Below are 26,825 nucleotides of genomic sequence, written 5' to 3' on the forward strand. Positions count from 1 at the left end.
TATATTTATATGGACATATTCTTATTCCATCCATTTACATTTGTGTGTATAAGGTAGTTGTTGTGGAATTGATAGATTACTTGTTGCTGTTGGAACTAGAAACACAAGCATTTCGCTACACTTGCATTAACATCTGCTAACCATGTGTATGTGACCAATAACATTTGATTTGATTTGATCTCTCTCACGAGTGCTTTCGCACAACAGCCGCTGTGGCTCTCCTGCAAGGGAAAGCTTCAATCCATTTAGAAAACATGTCAACAATCACCCAACAATAATTATTCCCCCACAAGGGATCAACTCAATGAAGTCCATCATTAAGTGCTCACGCGGGGGATATTGAAATGCCGCGTCCATCATTGTTAGTCAAACAAATCAAACATTTATTGCAGAAATGTTCTGCAGAAACAGTCAAACCTACTGTACACCAATATTTATTTACAAGATCCACCATTCCTCCTTTAGACACATGATCCTGACCATGTGACAATTTTGTGAGGAAGTGGAATGTACAACGGGGCATGGCAGGTCTGCTCCACTCATCCAGCCATACACCCGAGGCGTCCTTATGACAGCACCCAGCCCACTTGCGTTTCTCTGAATCATCAGCCGTAGCCTGTAAAGCAACGATATCATTAACAGATAAAAAGTTGGTGGGAGCTGGAACTATCGCCATCTGTCAGAGGGGGCCTGATACTTTATCACTGAGGTTAATGAGGGGAGTTGAACAGCCTCCAACAGACAGGACACAAGCTTACCGTGAGCAATTTGTTTTCCAGAGAAAGTCAAAAACCCTCTATTCTTCCACAATGTTCCAAAGTCATTCACTACAACGCATATCTACTGTCGGTGTATATGTTAACAGAGCTATCTTTAGCCGAAATACAAGCTTTAGTCAAACCAAATAATTATTCTGCAGACAAGTGCGATGGGAGCCTTGCACTCTCCATCGTATCTAAAATAGTCACAACTGCGTTACCAACTAATAGGGTCTTATTTATCATTACGCTGAGCAGACCCTTCTACAAAAAACTCTAAATCCAGATTTTCTAGTGGGGTGTCTCAAGTCCAACCTAGGCCTACAGTCAATCTCAATAGCCAATCACAGCCCTCACAAAACAAAAACATGTCAAACCAGTTATAATTATAAAACAAATAACGCTATTGATATCAATTTAAAAAGCTTCTATGAAAATTTATATCAAATCAGAATGAAATAACAGTGGGACTGATCTACAGCCTTCTTAGACTCAACTATCAGCAAAAAATGATCAAAGAAATGACCTAAAAGTAAATATTAGACACTGTTAAACATTCAGGTGAAGAAAAGCACCAGGTATGGACAGCACCAGGTATGGACAGCACCAGGTATGGACAGCACCAGGTATGGACAGCACCAGGTATGGACAAAGTAGCTTTACTCAAGTGACAACACACGTTCTGTATCAAACAATTTCAGTTATACTAAATTCAGGAAAATCTGGAGAGTCCCCTACTGATTATAGACCCACAAGTTTAACAAACTGTGACAGTCAAATAATAAAGCTTCTAAGAATGGCAAAAGTATTACCAGACTAACATATCAATCTTACAGAGTATATTAAAAATAGACCAAAAAAAACACATTTCAGTTTAATACAATACTCAAAAAAAAAAAGATATAGATTTATCAAAAATGGTGGTTGATGCCGAAAAGGCTTTTGACTGTCTTGAAGGGCCTTTTCTATTCAAAACTTTAGAAACTTAAAATTTGAGCAGAAAAAATACATTTTATAAAAAGATTGTATAAATGTCAGAAAGCTAAAATATACAAAAATATATTATCTGATGAAATAGTTTTATAAAGGAGCACAAGACAGGGATGTCCCCTCTCCCTCCTGTTTGCTATGGCAATTGAACCGCTTGCAGAAAGAATTAGACAGGACCCAAACGTAACAGGTATCAGTATTGGTAAACATGAATATAAAATAAACTTATTTACAGATGATCTCCTGATATACCTGACCAATATTGGACAACAAAATATGAAATACTTTGGATGCTTAATAAGTGACAACAAATAACAAAACACTATATAAAGATAACTTTATTCCATTACATAACAATATGACAGCAGATATAATTAAATGTAATAATCTTTCCAATCTGACAGGTAGAATAAACCTCCTAAAGAATGGCATGGCTCCCAAAGTTTTAGTATTTATTTTCCATAATACCAATTACCCCACATTCTTTAAAAGTATACTGCCATAAGACTGTATATGGACAAATAAAATTCATAGAATAAAAAGGAAAGTTTCACATCTTCCTAAATCTGAGGGTGGTTTTAACCTTCCAGATTAGGAATTGTATCAACTCACTACTCAAGGCTGTTACTTTCGACATATAGTTAAATGCACTAAAGAGGAACAATGGGTGTTTGGTTCATATTGAAGATGTGCATGTTCATCCCCAGAATATTTTACATGTTTATATTCAAAAGATAAAGATAAAAACATGAATAACTTCATAGTTAAGAACATTATAACTGTAACGTCCTGACCAGAGTTATTATGTGTTTTGCTTGTTTAGTGTTGGTCAGGACGTGAGCTGGGTGGGAATTTCTATGTTGAGTGTCTAGTTTGTCTGTTTCTGTGTCCAGCCTAATATGGTTCTCAATCAGAGGCAGCTGGTAATCGTTGTCCCTGATTGAGAATCATATATAGGAGGCTTGTTTTGTGTTGGGATTTTGTGGGTGTTTGTTTCCTGTCTCTGTGGTTGTCTGCACCAGATAGGTCTGTCTCGGTTTTTGCACATTTTGTATGTTGTTTGTAGTGTTTCACTTATTCTTTATTAAACATGTTGAACACTAGCCGCGCTGCACTTTGGTCCTCTCCTTCACCTATGGAAGAAGACGAAACTTATTCTACAAGAACCAACATCACTCCCTTTGAGTTCATTTAGTAAATATTTTCTTAACTCTATTTCTTGAACTGCATTGTTGGTTAAGGGCTTGTATGTAAGCTTTTCACGGTAAGGTTGTATTCGGCGCATGTGACAAATCAAATTTGATTTGATTTATGGAACAATCCCTGGATAGCGTTTCAGAATTCATCGATAAATTGGTCCACATGGAAAACTAAAGGCATAGAAACTGTAAAAGACTTGGTAATAGGAAATAGATGCATCTCAGTGACAGCTCTATACATTTTGGAATGACCAATGTAGATATTTTCAAATACATTCAACTTAAAGGTTTTATATCACAATGTTGATTTGAAATAATATTAATATGATAGGTAAACTTTACAAAACCTTGCCGAAAACCTAAACAACTGACAATCTCTTAGAAAAAACAAAAAAACTACTGGAACCAAGATTTAACAATAACTGATATTGAAGTTGGAAAAAGCAGAAAATCCCATCAACTGGATGAGTCACTATTATGTCGGTGGATGGAAATGATCCAGACATTATGTTGAATATAAGAATAATAAACCTCATTCATCAATCTGACTCCATTGCTATGTGAACGCTATAGACCTATAATCGTGTCCAGTGGGTATAGCCAAGGTTGTGAACCTTTCGTCACCACTCTGAATACTATAAGATGCAAGTGTCTAGGTTTACCGTTAAGCAATTATTAAGAGGCTTAGGAACAAGGAGCTAATATCTTACAATCTATGTCTTAGCATTAAATGATTGATATAACCTTAGCTCAGAGATGCACAGTTAGACCGAGCATGTAAGCTATGTACAGTGCATTCTGAAAGCAAACTAACTGCATTTGATACAATCATCTTGGCAAAGGAGAAATGCTCACTAACAGGGATGTTGCACAACATTTGAGAGAAATTAGCTTTTTGTGAGTGTGGAAAATTTGACAGAGCGGCAAAGATTGTTTGATTTGAGATGGGAGATCCTCCCTCCCCGCTTTTTCCGTTGACATGACGGGCCATTGCCCGGTTCAACCCTGGCCAGTGTAATAACACTCCCTCAATGAAAGTGCACTCAGTGAGAGGACACAATTAAACATGTTTAAGTACTTTTAATTTAACAAAATTACGAATACACTTGGTTTAACTGCACAGTGTTATTTCAATATGGTTCAATAAGGATAGAAGATAGATTAGTCAAACAGGGAGCAACCAAAATGGAGGTCTGGTGAGGTGACCAAACAATAGTGACACTACATGGAACATTCATTCTTGTATTGAGGTGGCCTTCCAACTTGCAAACCCTTTCAACACCCCATTGTTTGAGCTTAATATACTGTATCCCTGGAACCATAATGAGGATCAGGCTGTTGAAATGCAGTCGATTATGTAAATAGTCTTGTAGAACTCTGATATTGATGGTCCATTTGAGGGTGAGTCATTGATATGAATGTTTAGAGTGAAAGAACTGTGAACTCACCTGTGATGGCCCACGTCTACCAAAACCTTTCCTATTGTGTTAGTCGGCACCACAGCATTTTCGGCAGCCATTGTTCAAAATGTGTTCATACACACAGTAACAATGGGAGGGGGTGTGGAATGCACAGGGGAGGACCAGGAGGTTGATCTCAGATTCTATTCAGAGTTGACAGATTGACAGTGAGGACAAACCCAGCCTGCCTCTCTCTTTCCACACTGTAAATCTACAGTCACTGGGTCCTGATTGTGACAGTGGAGTCTAGTTTGCACTGCAGAATCCAGAGATGCCATCAGTAGACAGGTTTCCATTGACCCAGGATTATTAGACAAAATATCCCACAGAAAAAAAATTCGGGAAACATTGAAGAACCACAGTCACATTACGTGGAGGTGTAAGAATGATGCTGCTAAGATCAGAGATTCATCTCCTGAGTACATACTGTACCTCGTCCCCTGAATACCAATCAAGTAATCTGACTTCTAATTACCGTTTATATTTTTAGTTTTTCCCTCAGTTTTTTCCCTTGGATGTGGTTCGGCAGGACCTCCACCAGCCGAAGCTAAGTAGTAACATTAACACGATGCCTTCTAATTGCAGTCGCTGTACTCATAATATACAGGAGAACGAGGATAGCTGTGCTGCAAGTCAGACGCAATCGTTAGGCAAGGGTCATTTCAGTGTAGGAAAGGATGAAACTGCATCTGTGCCACCAGTAAGTACAGATAGTAGTATAAATCCCCTCGCACGGTCCCCGCAGCCGGACAACTTTCTCATGGCTTCTAGAGGGAAATGATGTAGGAATGCTCAACCGGTGTCACTCATTCAGCCGACAGAAACTTTCAACCGGTTCTCCCCATTAAGCAGCAAGTCGGAGTCAGAGGTCGAGCCTTTTCTGGTCTCTACTCCTCCCGTTACGGGGTCTGAGACGCCGAAGCCTCCCACCATTAGCTCTGACAAATTGAAAACCCTAGTCATTGGCGACTCCATTACCAGCAGTATTAGACTTAAAATCATTCAGCGATCATACACTGTTTACCAGGGGGCAGGGCTACCGACGTAAAGGCTAATCTGAAGAGGGTGCTGGCTAAAGATAAAACTGGCGAGTGTAGAGAGTATAGGGATATTGTTATCCACGTCGGCACCAACGATGTTAGGATGAAACAGTCAGAGGTCACCAAGCGCAACATAGCTTCAGCGTGTAAATCAGCTAGAAAGATGTGTCGGCATCGAGTAATTGTCTCTGGCCCCTTCCCAGTTAGGGGGAGTGATGAGCTCTACAGCAGAGTCTCACAACTCAATCGCTGGTTGAAAACTGTTTTCTGCCCCTCCCAAAAGATAGAATTTGTAGATAATTGGCCCTCTTTCTGGGACTCACCCACAAACAGGACCAAGCATGCCCTGTTGAGGAGTGACGGACTCCATCCTAGCTGGAGGGGTGCTCTCATCTTATCTACGAACATAGACAGGGCTCTAACTCCCCTAGCTCCACAATGAAATAGGGTGCAGGCCAGGTAGCAGGCTGCCAGCTTAGTGGAGTCTGCCATTAGCACAGTCAGTGTAGTCAGCTCAGCTATCCCCATTGAGACCGTGTCTGTGCCTCGACCTAGGTTGGGCAAAACTAAACATGGCGGTGTTTGCCTTAGCAATCTCCCTGGAATAAAGACCTCCTCCATTCCTGCCATTATTGAAAGAGATTGTGATACCTCACATCTCAAAATAGGGCTACTTAATGTTAGATCCCTCACTTCCAAGGCAGTTATAGTCAATGAACTAATCACTGATCATAATCTTGATGTGATTGGCCTGACTGAAACATGGCTTAAGCCTGAGGAATTTACTGTGTTAAATGAGGCCTCACCTCCTGGTTACACTAGTGACCATATCCCCTGCGCATCCCGCAAAGGCGGAGGTGTTGCTAACATTTACGATAGCAAATTTCAATTTACAAAAACAAAAACGACGTTTTTGTCTTTTGAGCTTCTAGTCATGAAATCTATGCAGCTACTCAATCACTTTTTATAGCTACTGTTTACAGGCCTCCTGGGCCATATACAGCGTTCCTCACGGAGCTCCCTGAAGTCCTATCGGACCTTGTAGTCATAGCAGATAATATTCAAATTTTTGGTGACTTTAATATTCACATGGAAAAGTCCACAGACCCACTCCAAAAGGCTTTCGGAGCCATCATCGACTCAGTGGGTTTTGTCCAACATGTCTCCGGACCTACTCACTGCCACAGTCATACTCTGGACCTAGTTTTGTCCCATGATATAAATGTTGTGGATCTTAATTTATGTTTTTCCTCATAATCCTGGACTATTGGACCACCATTTTATTACGTTTGCAATCGCAACAAATAATCTGCTCAGACTCCAACCAAGAATCATCAAAAGTCGTGCTATAAATTCTCAGACAACCCAAAGATTCTTTGATGCCCTTTCAGACTCCCTCTGCCTACCCAAGGACGCCAGAGGAAAAAAATCAGTTAACCACCTAACTGAGGACCTCAATTTAACCTTGCGCAATACCCTAGATGCAGTCGCACCCCTAAAAACTAAAATTATTTGTCATAAGAAACTAGCTCCCTGGTATACAGAAAATACCCGAGCTCTGAAGCAAGCTTCCAGAAAATTTTTACGGAAATGGCGCCACACCAAACTGGAAGTCTTCCGACTAGCTTGGAAAGACAGTACCGTGCAGTATCGAAGAGCCCTCACTGCTGCTCGATCATCCTATTTTTCCAACTTAATTGAGGAAAATAAGAACAATCCAACATTTATTTTTGATACTGTCGCAAAGCTAACTAAAAAGCAGCATTCCCCAAGAGAGGATGGCTTTCACTTCAGCAGTAATAAATTCATGAACTTCTTTGAGGAAAAGATCATGATCATTAGAAAGCAAATTACGGACTCCTCTTTAAATCTGCGTATTCCTCCAAAGCTCAGTTGTCCGGAGTCTGCACAACTCTGCCAGGACCTAGGATCAAGGGAGACACTCAAGTGTTTTAGTACTATATCTATTGACACAATGATGAAAATAATCATGACCTCTAAACCTTCAAGCTTCATACTGGACCCTATTCCAACTAAACTACTGAAAGAGCTGCTTTCTGTGCTTGGCCCTGCTATGTTGAACATAGTAAACGGCTCTCTATCCACGGGATGTGTACCAAACTCACTAAAAGTGGCAGTAATAAAGCCTCTCTTGAAAAAGCCAAACCTTGACCCAGAAAATATAAAAAACTATCGGCCTATATCGAATCTCCCATTCCTCTCAACAAAAAAATGAAAAAGCTGTTGCGCAGCAACTCACTGCCTTCCTGAAGACAAACAATGTATACGAAATGCTTCGGTCTGGTTTTAGACCCCATCATAGCACTGAGACTGCACTTGTGAAGGTGGTAAATTACATTTTAATGGTGTCAGACAGAGGCTCTGCATCTGTCCTCGTGCTCCTAGACCTTAGTGCTGCCATTGATACCATCGATCACCACATTCTTTTGGAGAGATTGGAAACCCACATTGGTCTACACGGACAAGTTCTGGCCTGGTTTAGATCTTATCTGTCGGAAAGATATCAGTTTGTCTCTGTGGATGGTTTGTCCTCTGACAAATCAACTGTAAATTTCGGTGTTCCTAAAGGTTCCGTTTTAGGACTACTATTGTTTTCACTATATATTTTACCTCTTGGGGATGTCATTCGAAAACATAATGTTAACTTTCACTGCTATGCGGATGACACACAGCTGTACAATTTGATGACACATGATGAAGCCCCAAAATTGCCCTCGCTGGAAGCCTGTGTTTCAGTCAATAGGAAGTGGATGGCTGCAAATGTTCAACTTTTAAACTCGGACAAAACAGAGATGCTTGTTCTCGGTCCCAAGAAACAAAGAGATCTTCTGTTGAATCTGACAATTAATGTTGATGGTTGTACAGTCGTCTCAAATAAAACTGTGAAGGACCTTGGCGTTACTCTGGACCCTGATCTCTCTTTTGACGAACATATCAAGACTGTTTCAAGGACAGCTTTTTTCCATCTACGTAACATTGCAAAAATCAGAAATGTTCTGTCCAAAAATGATGCAGAAAAATGTATCCATGCTTTTGCCACTTCTAGGTTAGACTACTGCAATGCTCTACTTTCCGGCTACCCGGATAAAGCACTAATAATCTTCAGTTAGTGCTAAATACGGCTGCTAGAATCCTGACTGGAACCAAAAAAATTTATCATATTACTCCAGTGCTAGCCTCCCTACACTGGCTTCCTGTTATTAAGGCAAGGGCTGATTTCAAGGTTTTACTGCTAACCTACAAAGCATTACGTGGGCTTGCTCCTACCTATCTTTCCGAGTTGGTCCTGCCGTACATACCTACACGTACGCTACGGTCACAAGACGCAGGCCACCTAATTGTCCCTAGAATTTCTAAGCAAACAGCTGGAGGCAGGGCTTTCTCCTATAGAGCTCCATTTTTATGGAATGGTCTGCCTACCCATGTGAGAGATGCAGACTCGGTCTCAACCTTTAAGTCTTTATTGAAGACTCATCTCCTCAGTAGGTCCTATGATTGAGTGTAGTCTGGGCCAGGAGTGTGAAGGTGAACGGAAAGGCACTGGAGCAACGAACCGCCCTTGCTGTCTCTGCCTGGCCGGTTCCTCTCTCTCCACTGGGATTCTCTGCCTCTAACCCTATTACAGGGGCTGAGTCACTGGCTTACTGGTGCTCTTCCATGCCGTCCCTAGGAGGGGTGCGTCACTTGAGTGGGTTGAGTCACTGACGTGGTCTTCCTGTCTGGGTTGGTGCCCCCCCCTTGGGTTGTGCTGTGGCGGAGATCTTTGTGGGCTATACTCGGCCTCGTCTCAGGATGGTAAGTTGGTGGTTGAATATATCCCTCTAGTGGTGTGGGGGCTGTGCTTTGGCAAAGTGGGTGGGGTTATATCCTGCCTGTTTGGCCCTGTCCGGGGGTATCATCGGATGGGGCAACAGTGTCTCATGACCCCTCCTGTCTCAGCCTCCAGTATTTATGCTGCAGTAGTTTGTGTCGGGGGGCTAGGGTCAGTCTGTTATATCTGGAGTATTTCTCCTGTCTTATCCGGTGTCCTGTGTGAATTTAAGTATGCTCTCTTTAATTCTCTCTTTCTTTCTTTCTCTCTCTCAGAGGACCTGAGCCATAGGACCATGCCTCAGGACTACCTGGCATGATGACTCCTTGCTGTCCCCAATTCACCTGGCCGTGCTGCTGCTCCAGTTTCAACTGTTCTGCCTGCGCCTTTGGTACCCTGACCTGTTCACCGGATGTGCTACCTGTCCCAGACCTGCTGTTTTCAACTCTCTAGAGACAGCAGGAGCGGTAGAGATACTCTCAATGATCGGCTATGAAAAGCCTTCTGACATTTACTCCTGAGGTGCTGACCATTTGCACCCTCGACAACTACTGTGATTATTAATATTTGACCATGTTGGTCATTTATGAACATTTGAACATCTTGGTCATGTTCTGTTATAATCTCCACCCGGCGCAGCCAGAAGAGGACTGGCTACCCCTCATAGCCTGGTTCCTCTCTAGGTTTCTTCCTAGGTTTTGGCCTTTCTAGGGAGTTTTTCCTAGCCACCGTGCTTCTACACCTGCATTGCGTGCTGTTTGGGGTTTTAGGCTGGGTTTCTGTACAGCACTTTGTGGCATCAGCTGATGTAAGAAGGGCTTTATAAATACATTTGATTTGATCTTACATACAGGACTTCAAGTTGTAAAATAGTGAACTACTCCTTTAATGGAGTGGTAGGCTCTATGAAAGGCATGTTTCACCCCCCAAAAATGTATTTTGTTCATTAGTACACTGCAATCACGTTTTCAAGAACTTTCAGTACAAAGCAAAAAGTGTCATGATGATGATGATGATAATAATGATATGAAAATGACAAATGACAATTGCATCATCAGACTGTTTTGCTGTGTACTGCAGTGTACCCTAATCCTGGCCCAGGGGACCCAAAGGGGAGTGCTTTTTTGTTTTTGCCCTAACACTCACACACTGGATTCAACTAAACAACTCAAGCCTTTGAATTGAATAAGGTATGAGAGTGGTAGTGCAAAAACATACATGTACACCCCTTTGGGACCAGGGTTGGGGAACACTGCTGTACTGAAAGTCCTCCATCTTCAGAACTTCACTGCTGACGTGCACATTATTGGGATTGTATACAGGGTGAAGAAACCAAGGTGGACATTTGTAATTTGATTGAACTATCCCTTAAATTACAGTTCCTTTGGAGTTACATTTAGTTAGAGGTGCATTTGCTCTCAGCATGTGTTATAAATAAACATTAATTTATTTTATAAAGAAAACGGCTTTTGTCATCTCTTAAATGTTGTTTACCTTTGTACTTTAGTTTACACCACTGAGGAGGCGGCGACGGCAGCAGTAGTAGCAACTACCGCCTTCTCGTGGCATGGGATCGGGCCATCCCAATGATCCCGGAATGCACGGAAGGTTGCACTGTGGTAGTGGGGGAACAGGAAGTTCCCGGCAGGCGTGCACCATTCTTCAGAATAAAGAAAGCGCCAGAACGGAGCAGTCAAGAAGATAACCTTTGTTTGTGTCCGTTTCAATTTACTACTACAGGTATGTAATAGCGCGTTTAAACTTTACAATATCGAAAGAACATGTCATTCCATGCTAGGTAACAAATCCATTAGGTATTATCACGTTTGGTAAAGGTTTGATGTGTAATTTCTGTGTCAAACCGAGTGAAGAACGTGGTAAACTATTTTACAAGTCACATAGCTAGAGACTTTGGGTTTGTCTGAGTGGATGTACATATTTTTCTCAAGGTAATTTCATAAAGAATCCATTTATTTGAGATTTCTTTGTTGCATGTTATTGGTTTTGTGTAAAATTGACGAGCTGGTAAAATGGCGGCGCCCGCTCGGTCTGTTACTGTAGTGTGAACGGGAAATACAATTGTTTTTTGATTGAAAAAATACAATGAAGACGCGGTTGTTAAGGAAAATAGTAACAGTGCTGCCTAAACAAACAGTGACATTGTAATGTACTACATGGTTTTTGAGTAATTTTATGTGAATTTAGGAAATCTACTATAAAGTGCTCTTACGTTGTGTCCTTTGTGTCTAATGTGAATTAATGAATGTTTTCAAATCACAATTTATTTGTCACATGCGTCGATTACACCATGTATAGACCTTAAAGTGAAATGCTTACTTACAAGGCCTTAACCAACAGTGCAGTTTTAAGAAAATACCTTAAAGTAAGAGAGAAGGATAATTAAAGAGCAGCACTAAATAACAATAGCGGGCAATATACAGGGGGTACCTGAACAGAGTCAATGTGCGGGGGGCACCGGTGTCGAGATAATTATGTACATGTAGGTAGAGTTATTAAAGAGGCTATGCATAGATAAAAGTAGTAGCACCAGTGGGTGGTGGTGGGGGGGCAAATGCAAATAGTCTGGGTAGCCATTTGATTAGCTGTTCAGGAGTCTTCCTTGCACCACACAGTCAGGTCTCTGACCTCTTCCCTATAAGCTTTCTCATCATTGTCGGTGATCAGGCCCACCACTGTTGTGTCATCAGCAAACTTAATGGTGGTATTGGAGTCGTGCCTGGCCGTACAGTCATGAGTGAACAGTGAGTACAGGAGGGGACTGGGTACACACCCCGGAGGGGCCCCCGCGTTGAGGATCAGTATAGTGGATGTGTTGTTACCTACCCTTGCCACTTGGGGGCGGCCTGTCAGGAAGTCCAGGGTCCATTTGCAGAGGGAGGTGTTTAGTCCCAGGGTCCTTAGCTTAGTGATGCGCTTTGAGGGCACTATGGTGTTGAACGCTGAGCTGTAGTCAATGAATAGCATTCTCACGTAGGTGTTCCTTTTGTCCAGGTGAGAAAGGGCAGTGTGGAGTGGAATAAAGATTGCATCATCTGTGGATCTTTTGGTGCAGTATGCAAATTGGAGTGGGTCTAGGGTTTCTGGGATAATGCTGTTGTGAGCCATGACCAGCCTTTCGAAGCATTTCACTGCTACAAATCAAGTTTATTTTATATAGCCCTTCGTACATCAGCTAATATCTTGAAGTGCTGTACAGAAACCCAGCCTAAAACCCCAAACAGCAAGCAATGCAGGTGTAGAAGCACGGTGGCTAGGAAAAACTCCCTAGAAAGACCAAAACCTAGGAAGAAACCTAGAGAGGAACCAGGCTATGAGGGGTGGCCAGTCCTCTTCTGGCTGTGCCGGGTGGAGATTATAACAGAACATGGCCAAGATGTTCAAAATGTTCATAAATGACCAACATGGTCAAATAATAATCAGGAATAAATGTCAGTTGGCTTTTCATAGCCGATCATTAAGAGTTGAAAACAGCAGGTCTGGGACAGGTAGGGGTTCCATAACCGCAGGCAGAACAGTTGAAACTGGAACAGCAGCAAGGCCAGGTGGACTGGGGACAGCAAGGAGTCATCATGCCCGGTAGTCCTGACGTATGGTCCTAGGACTCAGGTCCTCCGAGAGAGAGAAAGAAAGAGAGAAGGAGAGAATTAGAGAGAGCATACTTAAATTCACACAGGACACTGGATAAGACAGGAGAAGTACTCCAGATACAACCAACTGACCCTAGCCCCCCGACACAAACTACTGCAGCATAAATACTGGAGGCTGAGACAGGAGGGGTCAGGAGACACTGTGGCCCCATACGAAGAAACCCTCGGACAGGGCCAAACAGGAAGGATATAACCCCACCCACTTTGCCAAAGCACAGCCCCCGCACCACTAGAGGGAAATCTTCAACCACCAACTTACAATCCTGAGACAAGGCCGAGTATAGCCCACAAAGATCTCCAGCACAAACCAAGGGGGGGCGCCAACCCAGACAGGAAGATCACGTCAGTAACTCAACCCACTCAAGTGACGCACCCCTCCTAGGGACGGCATGAAAGAGCACCAGTAAGCCAGTGACTCAGCCCCTGTAATAGGGTTAGAGGCAGAGAATCCCATTGGAGAGAGGGGAACCGGCCAGGCAGAGACAGCAAGGGCGGTTCGTTGCTCCAGAGCCTTTCCGTTCACCTTCACACTCCTGGGCCAGACTACACTCAATCATATGACCTACTGAAGAGATAAGTCTTCAGTAAAGACTTAAAGGTTGAGACCGAGTCTGCGTCTCTCACATGGGTAGGCAGACCATTCCATAAAAATGGAGATCTATAGGAGAAAGCCCTGCCTCCAGCTGTTTGCTTAGAAATTCTAGGGACAATTAGGAGGCCTGCGTCTTGTGACCGTAGCGTACGTGTAGGTATGTACGGCAGGACCAACTCGGAAAGATAGGTAGGAGCAAGCCCATGTAACGCTTTATAGGTTAACAGTAAAACCTTGAAATCAGCCCTTGCCTTAACAGGAAGCCAGTGTAGGGAAGCTAGCACTGGAGTAATATGATCAAATTTCTTGGTTCTAGTCAGGATTCTAGCAGCCGTATTTAGCACTAACTGAAGTTTATTTAGTGCTTTATCCGGGTAGCCGGAAAGTAAAGCATTGCAGTAGTCTAACCTAGAAGTAACAAATGCATGGATTAATTTTTCTGCGTCATTTTTGGACAGAAAATTTCAGATTTTTGCAATGTTACATAGATGGAAAAAAGCTGTCCTTGAAACAGTCTTGATATGTTCGTCAAAAGAGAGATCAGGGTCAAGAGTAACGCCGAGGTCCTTCACAGTTTTATTTGAGACGACTTTACAACCATCAAGATTAATTGTCAGATTTAACAGAAGATCTCTTTGTTTCTTGGGACCTAGAACAAGCATCTCTGTTTTGTCCGAGTTTAAAAGTAGAAAGTTTTCAGCCATCCACTTCCTTATGTCTGAAACACAGGCTTCTAGCGAGGGCAATTTTGGGGCTTCACCATGTTTCATTGAAATGTACAGCTGTGTGTCATCCGCATAGCAGTGAAAGTTAACATTATGTTTTCGAATAACATCCCCAAGAGGTAAAATATATATAGTGAAAACAATAGTGGTCCTAAAACGGAACCTTGAGGAACACCGAAATGTACAGTTGATTTGTCAGAGGACAAACCATTCACAGAGACAAACTGATATCTTTCCGACAGATAAGATCTAAACCAGGCCAGAACTTGTCCGTGTAGACCAATTTGGGTTTCCAGTCTCTCCAAAAGAATGTGGTGATCGATGGTGTCAAAGGCAGCACTAAGGTCTAGTAGCACGAGGACAGATGCAGAGCCTCGGTCTGACGCCATTAAAAGGTCATTTACCACCTTCACAAGTGCAGTCTCAGTGCTATGATGGGGTCTAAAACCAGACTGAAGCATTTCGTATACATGGTTTGTCTTCAGGAAGGCAGTGAGTTGCTGCGCAACAGCTTTTTCAAATTTTTTTGAGAGGAATGGAAGATTCGATATAGGCCGATAGTTTTTTATATTTTCCGGGTCAAGGTTTGGCTTTTTCAAGAGAGGCTTTATTACTGCCACTTTTAGTGAGTTTGGTACACATCCGGTGGATAGAGAGCCGTTTATTATGTTCAACATAGGAGGGCCAAGCACATGAAGCAGCTCTTTCGTGACTGCTACGGGTCGGTAGTCATTTAGGCAGGTTACCTTAGTGTTCTTGGGCACAGGGACTATGGTGGTCTGCTTGAAACATGTTGGTATTACAGACTCAGACAGGGAGAGGTTGAAAATGTCAGTCAAGACACTTGCCAGTTGGTCAGCGCATGCTTGGAGTACACGTCCTGGTAATCCGTCTGGCCCAGTGGCCTTGTGAATGTTGACCTGTTTAAAGGTCTTACTCACATCGGCTGCGGAGAGCATGATCACACAGTCGTCTGGAACAGCTGATGCTCTCATGCATGTTTCAGTGTTCCTTGCCTCAAAGCGAGCATAGAAGTTATTTAGCTCGTCTGGTAGGCTCGTGTCACTGGGCAGCTCTCGGCTGTGCTTCCCTTTTGTAGTCTGTAATAGTTTGCAAACCCTGCCACATCCGACGAGCGTTGGAGCCGGTGTAGTACGATTCGATCTTTGTCCTGATGTTAGTCCTGTATTTGTTGTCAATGCTGAGCTACCTGATCTACTGAAATGAGATCAGTGCTTGATTTGGACAGGAGCTCACCGGAGCAGAGTACTTACATTTCTACTGCTTGAGATCATGTTCCTCTTATAGAATATTAACTCAATAAATATATACGTTACCGGCACCCAAAATGAGCACAGGCACCTATTTCAGTCCAAGTCAAGCACTGAATTAGATAATTGAACAAGAAATATAATATATTTCAAGGGAATAAAGTGCCTGAACTGTGTGTCTTTTTTGCTTTATTACTACAGGCCGACTCAGATTAAGTCTGAGGCCGTTAACATCAACAGTGGGGACAAACCCAGCCTGCCACTCTCCTTCCACACTGAGTAGAAACCTACAGTCACTGGGTGCTGATTGTGACAGTGGAGCCCAGTTTGCACTGCAGGATCCAGAGATGGCATCAGTGAAGCTGGAAGACTGCAGTCAAACACTGAAGCTGAATGTCAACATGAAAGATGAAGAAGAGGAGGAGAAGATTGGGAAATCTGTTTCTCATGGTAAGAGCAGGTTCTATCTAACTAAGTTTGTTGTTCATTTCAACTTCCCACTGTGTATGAAAAGTTGGTGTAGAACTGTTTCAATGAGAAAGTAGATGTTATTTCATGCTACTGAGGCTTGTATGGTTTGACACCAGTATTGTCAGCATTTGTTTTATTCACTGGGCTATCTGGAGTTCTCGAGTATTTTATTTATTTTTTATTTCACCTTTATTTAACCAGGTAGGCCAGTTGAGAACAAGTTCTCATTTACAACTGCGACCTGGCCAAGATAAAGCAAAGCAGTGCGACACAAACAACAACACAGTGACACATGGGATAAACAAACATACAGTCAATAACACAATAGAAAAATCTATATGCAGTGTGTGCAAATGAGGTAAGGCAATAAATAGGCTGTAGTGGCGAAGTAATTACAATTTAGCAATTAAACACTGGAGTGATAGATGTGCAGAAGATGAATGTGCAAGTAGAGATACTGGGGTGCAAAGGAGCAAAAAAATGAATAACCGTTTGTGGATGATGTACTTGGATGGTGAGCTGCTCTGACAGCTGATGCTTAAAGTTATTGAGGGAGATATGTCTCCAGCTTCAGTGATTTTTGCAATTCGTTCCAGTCATTGGCTGCTTTTCCTTCCAGTTCTCTTCTGCCAAAGGAGGAATTGGCTTTGGTGGTGACCAGTGAAATATACCTGCTGGAGCGTGTGCTATGTGTGGGTGCTGCTATGGTGACCAGTGAGCTGAGAAGGCGGGGCTTTACCTAGCAAAGACTTATAGATGACCTGGAGCCAGTGGGTTTGGCGACGAATATGAAGCGATGGCCAGCCAACGAGAGCATACAGGTCGCAGTGGTGGGTAGTATATGGGGCTTTGGTGACAAAATGGATGGCACTGTGATAGACTGCATCCAATTTGTTGAGTAGAGTGTTGGAGGCTATTTTGTAAATGACATTGCCGAAGTCAAGGATCAATAGGATAGTCAGTTTTACGAGGGTATGTTTGGCAGCATGAGTGAAGGATGCTTTGTTGTGAAATAGGAAGTCGATTCTAGATTTAATTTTGGAATGGGGATGTTTAATGTGAGTCTGGAAGGAGAGTTTACAGTCTAACCAGACACCTAGGTATTTGTAATTGTCAACATATTCTAAGTCAGAACCGTCAGCGATCGGTTGAAGAGCATGCATTTAGTTTTACTTGCATTTAAGAGCAGTTGGAGGCCACGGAAGGAGAGTTGTATGGCATTGAAGCTCGTCTGGAGGTTAGTTAACACAGTGTCCAAAGAAGGGCCAGAGGTATACAGAATGGTGTTGTCTGCATAGAGGTGGATCAGAGAATCACCAGCAGCAAGAGCGACATCATTGATTTATACAGAGAAAAGAGTCGTCCCGAGAATTGAACCCTGTGGCACCCCCCTCAGCGTGGCTGAGGTGCACCCATGACCAGCTCGGAAACCAGATTGCATAGTGGAGAAGGTACGGTGGCATTCGAAATGGTCGGTGATCTGTTTGTTAACTTGGCTTTCAAAGACCTTAGAAAGGCAAGGTAGGATAGATATAGGTCTGTAATAGTTTGGGTCTAGAGTGTCTCCCCCTTTGAAGAGGGGGATGACTGCGGCAGCTTTCCAATCTTTGGGGATCTCAGACGATATGAAAGAGGTTGAACAGGCTAGTAATAGAGGTTTCAACAATTGCGGTGGATAATTTTAGAAAGGGATGGTCTAGATTGTCTAGCCCGGATGAATCGTAGGGGTCAAGATTTTGCAGCTCTTTCAGAACATCAGCTATCTGGATTTACGTGAAGGAGAAATGGGGGAGGCTTGGGAAAGTTGCTGTGGGGGGTGCAGGGCTGTTGACTGGGGTAGGGGTTGCCAAGTGGTAACAGATTTAAAGAAGTGAAGTAGACAAACTGCTAGTGTTTTTAAAAGTTCTATGAGTGAGGGAAAAGCAGCCAACAAGTGCTCAGCATATGTGGGAACTCCTTCAAGACTGTTTTATTCCCCTTTTTTATTGTACAGCCTACTGACATGAATACATACACTACCAGCCTACTGATATGAATACATACACTACCGTTCAAAAGTTTGGGGTCACATTGAAATGTCCTTGTTTTGAAAGAAAAGCACTTTTCTGTCAAATAAAATATAAAATTGATCAGAAAAACAGTGTAGACATTGTTAATGTTGCAAATGACTATTGAGGCTGGAAACTGCTTTAAAAAAATATATATTTATTTTTATATTGAATATCTACATACAGTGGGGAGAACAAGTATTTGATACACTGCCGATTTTGCAGGTTTTCCTACTTACAAAGCATGTAGAGGTCTGTAATTATTATCATAGGTACACTTCAACTATGAGAGACGGAATCTAAAACAAAAATCCAGAAAATCACATTGTATGATTTTTAAGTAATTAATTTGCATTTTATTGCATGACATAAGTATTTGATACATCAGAAAAGCAGAACTTAATATTTGGTACAGAAACCTTTGTTTGCAATTACAGAGATCATACAATTCCTGTAGTTCTTGACTAGGTTTGCACACACTGCAGCAGGGATTTTGGCCCACTCCTCCCTACAGATCTTCTCCAGATCCTTCAGGTTTCGGGGCTGTCGCTGGGCAATACGGACTTTCAGCTCCCTCCAAAGATTTTCTATTGGGTTCAGGTCTGGAGACTGGCTAGGCCACTCCAGGACCTTGAGATGCTTCTTACGGAGCCACTCCTTAGTTGCCATGGCTGTGTGCTTCGTGTCGTTGTCATGCTGGAAGACCCAGCCACGACCCATCTTCAATGCTCTTACTGAGGGAAGGAGGTTGTTGGCCAAGATCTCGCGATACATGGCCCCATCCATCCTCCCCTCAATACGGTGCAGTCGTCCTGTCCCCTTTGCAGAAAAGCATCCCCAAAGAATGATGTTTCCACCTCCATGCTTCACGGTTGGGATGGTGTTCTTGGGGTTGTACTCATACTTCTTCTTCCTCCAAACACGGCGAGTGGAGTTAGACCAAAAAGCTCTATTTTTGTCTCATCAGACCACATGACCTTCTCCCATTCCTCCTCTGGATCATCCATATGGTCATTGGCAAACTTCAGACAGGCCTGGACATGCACTGGCTTAAGCAGGGGGACCTTGCGTGCGCTGCAGGATTTTAATCCATGACGGCGTAGTGTGTTACTAATGGTTTTCTTTGAGACTGTGGTCCCAGCTCTCTTCAGGTCATTGACCAGGTCCTGCCGTGTAGTTCTGGGCTGATCCCTCACCTTCCTCATGATCATTGATGCCCCACGAGGTGAAATCTTGCATGGAGCCCCAGACCGAGGGTGATTGACCGTCATCTTGAACTTCTTCCATTTTCTAATAATTGCGCCAACAGTTGTTTCCTTCTCACCAAGCTGCTTGCCTATTGTCCTGTAGCCCATCCCAGCCTTGTGCAGGTCTACAATTTTATCCCTGATGTCCTTACACAGCTCTCTGGTCTTGGCCATTGTGGAGAGGTTGGAATCTGTTTGATTGTGTGTGGACAGGTGTCTTTTATACAGGTAACGAGTTCAAACAGGTGCAGTTAATACAGGTAATGAGTGGAGAACAGGAGGGCTTCTTAAAGAAAAACTAACAGGTCTGTGAGAGCCGGAATTCTTACTGGTTGGTAGGTGATCAAATACTTATGTCATGCAATAAAATGCAAATTAATTATTTAAAAATCATACAATATGATTTTCTGGATTTTTGTTTTAGATTCCGTCTCTCACAGTTGAAGTGTACCTATGATAAAAATTACAGACCTCTACATGCTTTGTAAGTAGGAAAACCTGCAAAATCGGCAGTGTATCAAATACTTGTTCTCCCCACTGTAGGTGTACCGAGGCCCATAATCAGCAACCATCACTCCTGTGTTCCAATGTAATGTTGTGTTAGCTAATCCAAGTGTATCATTTGAAAAAATGGTTTTGTAATGATCAATTAGCCTTTTTTAAATGATAAACTTGGATTAGCTAACACAACTTGCCATTGGAACACACGAGTGATGGTTGCTGGTAATGGCGCTCTGTACGCCTATGTAGATATTCCATAAAAAATCAGCCATTTCCAGCCACGATAGTCATTTACAACATTAACAATGTCGACACTATTTCGGATCAATTTGATATTTTATTTTACTTTTTTTATTTTTTTATTTTTTTAATTTTTCAAAACAAGGACATTTATAAGTGACCTTTTTTTAAATGTAGTGTATGTCACCCGGTACAGCCAGAAGAGGACCTGGTTCCTCTAAGTTTATTCCTAGGTTCCTGCTTTCTAGGAAGTTTGTCATAACCACTGTGCTTCTACATCTGCATTGCTTGCTCTTTTATGGTTTTAGGCTGGATCTCTGTAAAGCACTTTGACAACTGCTGATGTAAAAAGGGCTTCGTAAAATACATTTGATATGTACAGTACCAGTCAAAAGTTTGGACACACCTACTCATTCAAGGGTTTTTCTTTCTGCATTGTAGAATAATAGTGAAGACATCAAAACTATGAAACAACATATATGGAATCGTGTAGTAACCAAATAAGTGTTAAACAAATCAATATATTTGAGATTCTTCAAAGTAGCCACCCTTTGCCTTGACAGCTTTGCAAACTCTTGGCATTCTCTAAACCAGCTTCATACGGTAGTCACCCAGAATGCATTTCAACTAACAGGAGTGCCGTCGTAAAAGTTAATTTGGGAAATATCTTTCCTTAATGGGTTTGAGCCAAACAGTTGTGTTGTGACAAGGTAGGGGTGGTATACAGAAGAGAGCCCTATTTGTTAAAAAAACAAGTTCATATTATGGCAAGAACAGCTCAAATAAGCAAAGAGAAACAACATTCCATCATTACTTTAAGACCTGAAGCTCAGTCAATGGAACATTTCAATAACTTTGACAGTTTCTTCAAGTGCAGTCGCAAAACCATCAAGCGCTATGATGAAACTGGCTTTCGTGAGGATCGCCACAGGAATGGAAGACCCAGAGTTACCTCTGCTGCAGGGGATAAGTTCATTAGAGTTACCAGCCTCAGAAATTGCAGGCCAAATAAATGCTTCAGAGTTCAAGTAACAGACGCATCAACTGTTCAGAGGAGACTGTGTGACTCGGGCCTTCATGGTCGGATTGATGCAAAGAAACCACTACTAAAACACACCAATAAGAAGAGACTTGCTTGGGCTAAGAAACACGAGCAATGGAAATTAGACCTGTGGAAATCTGTCCTGTGGTCGGATGAGTCCAAATTTCAGATTTTTGCTTTTAACCGCCGTGTCTTTGTGAGACGCAGAGTAGGTGACTGGATGATCTCCGCATGTGTATTTCCTACCGTGGAGCATGGAGGAGGTGTGACTTTGTGGGGATGCTTTGCTGGTGACACTGTCTGATTTACTTATAATTCAAGGCACATGTAACCAGCATGGCTACCACAGCATTCTGCAGCGATACGCCATTCCAGCTGGTTTGGGCTTAGTGGGACTCATTTGTTTTTCAACAAGATGACCCAACACACCTCCAGGCTGTGTAAGGGCTATTTGACCAAGAAGGAGAGTGATGGAGTGCTGTATCAGATGACCTGGCCTCCACAATCACCAGACCGTAACCCAATTGAGATGGTTTAGGATGAGTTGGATTGCAGAGTGAAGGAAAAGCAGCTTGCTCAGCATATGTGTGAACTTCAAGACTGTTGGAAAGGCATTCCTGGTGAAGCTGGTTGATAGAGTGCCAAGACTGTGCCAAGCTGTCAAGGCAAGGGGTGAATACTTTGAACAATCTAAAATACAAGCTATTTTGATTTAACACTTTTTGGGGGTGGGGTTACTACATGATTCCATATGTGTAATACCATAGTTTTGATGTTTCACTATTATTATTCAATGTAGAAAATAGTAAAAATGAAGAAAAACCCTTGAATGAGTAGGTGTGTCAACTTCTGACTGGTACTGTATATTACACCAACTGACTGGTTCTTCTGATGTTCACACAGGAGATGATGTTGAGACATTCTCTACATCCAGAGAGCAACAGCAGGAAGATCACAGAGCTAAGAGGTCTCACCACTGCCCACATTGTGAGGAGATTTTTCCAGTTATATCAAAGCTAAAAAAACACCAAAAAATACATACAGGAGAGACTCTGTATTCCTGCACTGACTGTGGGAAGAGATTCACAACACCAGCTCCGCTAAAAGTTCATCAGAGAACACACAAAGGAGAGAAGCCTTACTCCTGCTCTGACTGTGGAAAGAGTTTCTCTCAACTGCGTCACCTAAAACAACATGAACGTATACACACAGGAGAGAAGCCTTACTCCTGCTCTGACTGTGGGGCGAATTTCTCTCAACTGGGCCACTTAAAACGTCATCAAGGTATACATAAAGGAGAGAAGCCTTACTCCTGCTCTGACTGTAGAAAGAGTTTCTCCCTCTCGAGCTACCTAAAACAACATGAACGTATACACAGAGGAGAGAAGCCTTACTTTTGCTCTGACTGTGGAAAATGCTTCATAACATCAATTGTTCTAAAAGTTCACCGGAGAACACACACTGGAGAAAGGCCTTACTTCTGCTCTGACTGTGGAAAAGGCTTCACAACATCATCTGAGCTAAAAGTTCACCAGAGAACACACACAGGAGAGAAGCCTTACTCTTGCTCTGACTGTGGAAAAGGCTTCACAACATCATCTGAGCTAAAAGTTCATCAGAGAACACACACAGGAGAGAAGCCTTACTCCTGCTCTGACTGTGGAAAATGCTTCACAGCATCAGGTCAGCTAAAAGTTCATCAGAGAACACACACAGGAGAGAAGCCTTACTCCTGCTCTGACTGTGGAAAGAGTTTCTCTCAACTGCATCACCTAAAACAACATGAACGTATACACACAGGAGAGAAGCCTTACTCCTGCTCTGACTGTGGGGCGAATTTCTCTCAACTGGTCAACTTAAAAAGTCACCAAGCTATACATAAAGGAGAGAAGCCTTACTCCTGCTCTGACTGTAGGAAGAGCTTCTCTCAACTGGGCTACTTAAAACGTCACCAAGGTATACATAAAGGAGAGAAGCCTTACTCCTGCTCTGACTGTAGAAAGAGTTTCTCCCTCTCGAGCTACCTAAAACAACATGAACGTATACACAGAGGAGAGAAGCCTTACTTTTGCTCTGACTGTGGAAAATGCTTCATAACATCAACTGTTCTAAAAGTTCACCGGAGAACACACACAGGAGAGAAGCCTTACTCCTGCTCTGACTGTAGGGCGAGTTTCTCTCAATCGAGCCACCTAAAACAACATGAACTTATACACACAGGAGAGAAGCCTTACTCCTGCTCTGACTGTGGAAAATGCTTCACACAATCATCTGAGCTAAAAGTTCACCAGAGAACACACACAGGAGAGAAGCCTTACTTCTGCTCTGACTGTGGGGCGAGTTTCTCTCAATCGGGCCACCTAAAACAACATGAACGTATACATACAGGAGAGAAGCCTTACTCTTGCTCTGACTGTAGGAAGAGTTTCTCTCAAATGGGCCAGTTAAAAAGACACCAAGGTATACATAATGGACAGTAGCCTTACTCCTGCTCTGACTGTGGAAAATGTTTTAAATCATCAACTGAGCTAAACGGTCATCGGTCATTCGTTACCTCTTTCATGCCCTGCCTCCAGTCCACTTACCGATATCTGAACAAGAGAGCCTCATCAAAATTGCAACAAGCGGTTCTGTGAAAATTGAATTTAATCAGAAGCTACTGACAGATTTCTGGATTGGGCTGCGCTCAGAGTATCCTGCCTTGTCAAATCGCGCTGTTAAGACACTGATGCCCTTTGCAACCACGTACCTATGTGAGGGTGGATTCGTGGCCCTCACTAGTATACAAACTAAATACAGGCACAGACTGTGTGTGGAAAAGGATTTAAGACCGACTCTCTCCAATACAATCCAACATTGCAGAGTTATGTGCATCCTTTCAAGCACACCCTTCTCATTAAATTGTGAGTTATTCACAATTTTCAATGAGCAAGTAAGGTTTTATATGTAAGATGGCTAAATAAAGAGCAAAATTGATTATTGTTATTTGTGCCCTTGTCCTATAAGAGCTCTTTGTCACAACCAGGCTTGTGGGAAGTGACAAACTCAAGCCTGTGTGACAGGCTAACAATATTTGAGAGTGCGCAGACCCTGGTGCTAGAGGGGGGACGCAGCTGGAGGTTGAATGTTTGAAGGGTTACGGGACTATAAACATTTTAGGAACCGCTGGTCTAGATAATCCCAGTTCCTGCTGTGTCATGCTGATGGGAAGACTAGGGTATGGAGAACCATGAGTGCATGCACCCATGCCGTGTGTCAGCATTGCAGGGTGGTGGTGATGGTGTAGGGTGTGTTTTCATGGCACACATTGGGCCCCTTGATAAAAGTGGAGCAACGTTTTAATGCCACAGGATGTCTAAACATCATTGCCAATCAGGTGCATCCCTTTATGGCAGCAATGTATCCAGCTGCAAATGTATGTTTTCAGCAGGATTATGCCACAAGGCTTGTCCAGGAATGGTTCCATGGGAACCATGACAGGGAATTCAGCTTACTGCAGTGGCCTGCCGAGTCACCAGATCTCAATCCAATTGTGCATCTGTGGGAGGAGATGGAAGGAGCTATTCAGAGTAGAGATCCACTCCCAGCCAACTTGACACAGTTGTAGGAAGCATTGGAGTCAACATGGGCCAGCATCCCTGTGGAACACACTCAATATTAGGAAACTGTTTCTCATGTTTTGTACACTCCGTGTATATCAGATAAAGATAGTGTGATGATCTGTTGTTAGGCATTAGTTTGGGTGGATTATTTTATATTACTAAACAAGCTATGAATCAACTACTTGTGTTTATTGATCTGGTGGCAGGCAGCCTAACGGTTAAGAATGTTGGGCCAGTAACATAAAGGTTGCTGGTTTGAATCCTGAGCCAACTAGGTGAATAATCTGTCATTGTGCCCTTGAGCAAGGCAATTAACCCTTATTTGTCCTGTAAGTCTCTCTGGATAAGAACATCTGCTAAATGACAAGAATGTAATGAAAATAATGTTTGTACATGAATTCGTGCTGGGAAACCACTTTTTCCTCATGTGTATAATTAAATGAAATAAACTGTTTGAAGTGTATTACTGTATATACAATACACAACATTATCACTTTGTTGACCCTGGTCAGAGGTACAGGACCATAGTAAACTAGACTATGTAGCTGCTGTTGTTAGTAGCCTACAGTTTCCATGTAATACAGCATGTCAGATCCCTAATGATTAGGTGTACAGGCTGCTACATTTATGGTTGTGTCTGTCGGCAGTGATGTGTTATCAGGCTGAATAACTACCAGAGGGAAGTAGAGAGCGCGCCTTGAGCTTTGTGCGTTGTGCCCGGCCCGCCCGACATGGTCAAGAGAGGCAGAGAACCTGCAGCAGCACTCTGATGTGAAGAACAGCCCTTACAAAAATGTAGGATTGTAGTACAATGAAGAGAAAAAAGTAGCATGGTATTTTCTTGGGATGGTAGTGACCAAAAACAATATGTTTTCATTGTACTAGAGGCCTAGGAACATAGAAGAAACTGCCAGATGTGTCATAATAGCCTGGAAGTAAAGCTGCACTGGGAGACACATTTGAAATGGAATACATTGAATACATGCAGCAGGGTGGAACAATCACAGTAAAACATTATTTTAATGTATTGTCGGAAGGGCTGTGGTCACCATTCATGTAATACATTAAATATATACAGCAGATGGTATTGGGGAGCTATTTCATAGGGTTTTCACAGGTACATTATTTACTCATTTCAATCTTATACCAACCAACCCTATGGTTGGTGTGACTGTATTGGACAGAGCAGACCATCTGATATGCCCTTACATTTTAATTCCAGGTTGCATATTACAATATTTAAGAGGACCAGTGCTTCTACAATGAAACATCTCACAGCTGTGCTGTTTGAGAGAGATGTTGTTAGACAACATTGTATCATTGTTTCCTCTTCTGAGGGCACTGGTGGGGAACAACAATTCACATAGACAATGAGTCCTTCAAGTTTAGCACTATATCCACACGTTTTAATTATCTGTTTGATGATGAAGGGGGAGATTGAATTAAGCAATGAGGCCCAAGGAGGTGTGGTATATGGCCAATATACGACGGCTAAGGGCTGTTCTTCTCGTTGAACTGGTTACCAATGTAATTAGATCAGTAAAAGTTAATGTTTTGTCATACCCAGCCAATCAGCATTCAGGGCTCGAACCACCCAGTTTAGAATTTGCAATTTTGGTTGACAACTAGGTTTGGCCTCCAGTCAATTTGTTGCTGAGTTAGTAGCTAGTCTGCAGGCCAGAACATAATTAGCCTATTAACAAATAGCCTATAGCTGCCCAATTCATAGTCCTGCACAGTGTAGGCTACAATGCACATTTAACACGTGGTTAGTGGGATAAACAATTCAATGACCATAACATAATAATCTCTATCTGATTACAGTGGTAAAATCACCAATATCTGTATTAATAGTCCTACCTGTTCTATTACAATATATTCATCGTATTTCTCCAATGCTAAACCAGTGTGTTTTGTTTGCATCGACACTGTCGCTGTTTGCAAAGAGTTCAATCTGAGATGTCATTATGAATCTAAGCATGGTCCTTTCAGAAGTAGATGTTCCACCCCAGACATGAAGCTGAATTCTGATGCAGAAAGGAAGGTGGGCATAAGGAGTGAACACACCCTATGTGCTTTACAGTGGCGATTTTAGCATGTACATATTTTATTGTTATTTAACCTTAATTTAACTAGGCG

General features: G+C 42.5%; 3 protein-coding genes across 4 annotated transcripts in view; 2 read left to right on the forward strand and 1 right to left on the reverse strand.

Moving 5' to 3' along the window:
• Positions 1 to 26,825, reverse strand: part of LOC139533031 (zinc finger protein ZFP2-like) — a 530,089-nt gene that overhangs the window by 272,199 nt on the left and 231,065 nt on the right. The gene's annotated exons all lie outside the window — the stretch shown is intronic.
• LOC139533041 (zinc finger protein 271-like) overlaps positions 1 to 26,825 on the forward strand; it is a 222,385-nt gene that overhangs the window by 57,028 nt on the left and 138,532 nt on the right. The gene's annotated exons all lie outside the window — the stretch shown is intronic.
• LOC139533042 (zinc finger protein 271-like) lies at positions 10,806 to 25,140 on the forward strand. The gene is made up of 3 exons (XM_071331237.1): positions 10,806 to 11,019; positions 15,737 to 15,985; positions 21,988 to 25,140. Exons 1-3 carry the CDS (start codon positions 10,866 to 10,868, stop codon positions 23,562 to 23,564), a joined length of 1,980 nt encoding a protein of 659 aa, XP_071187338.1. The 5' UTR covers positions 10,806 to 10,865; the 3' UTR covers positions 23,565 to 25,140.

The sequence above is a fragment of the Salvelinus alpinus genome, chromosome 10 (assembly GCF_045679555.1).
Source record: "Salvelinus alpinus chromosome 10, SLU_Salpinus.1, whole genome shotgun sequence".
NCBI lineage: Eukaryota > Metazoa > Chordata > Actinopteri > Salmoniformes > Salmonidae > Salvelinus > Salvelinus alpinus.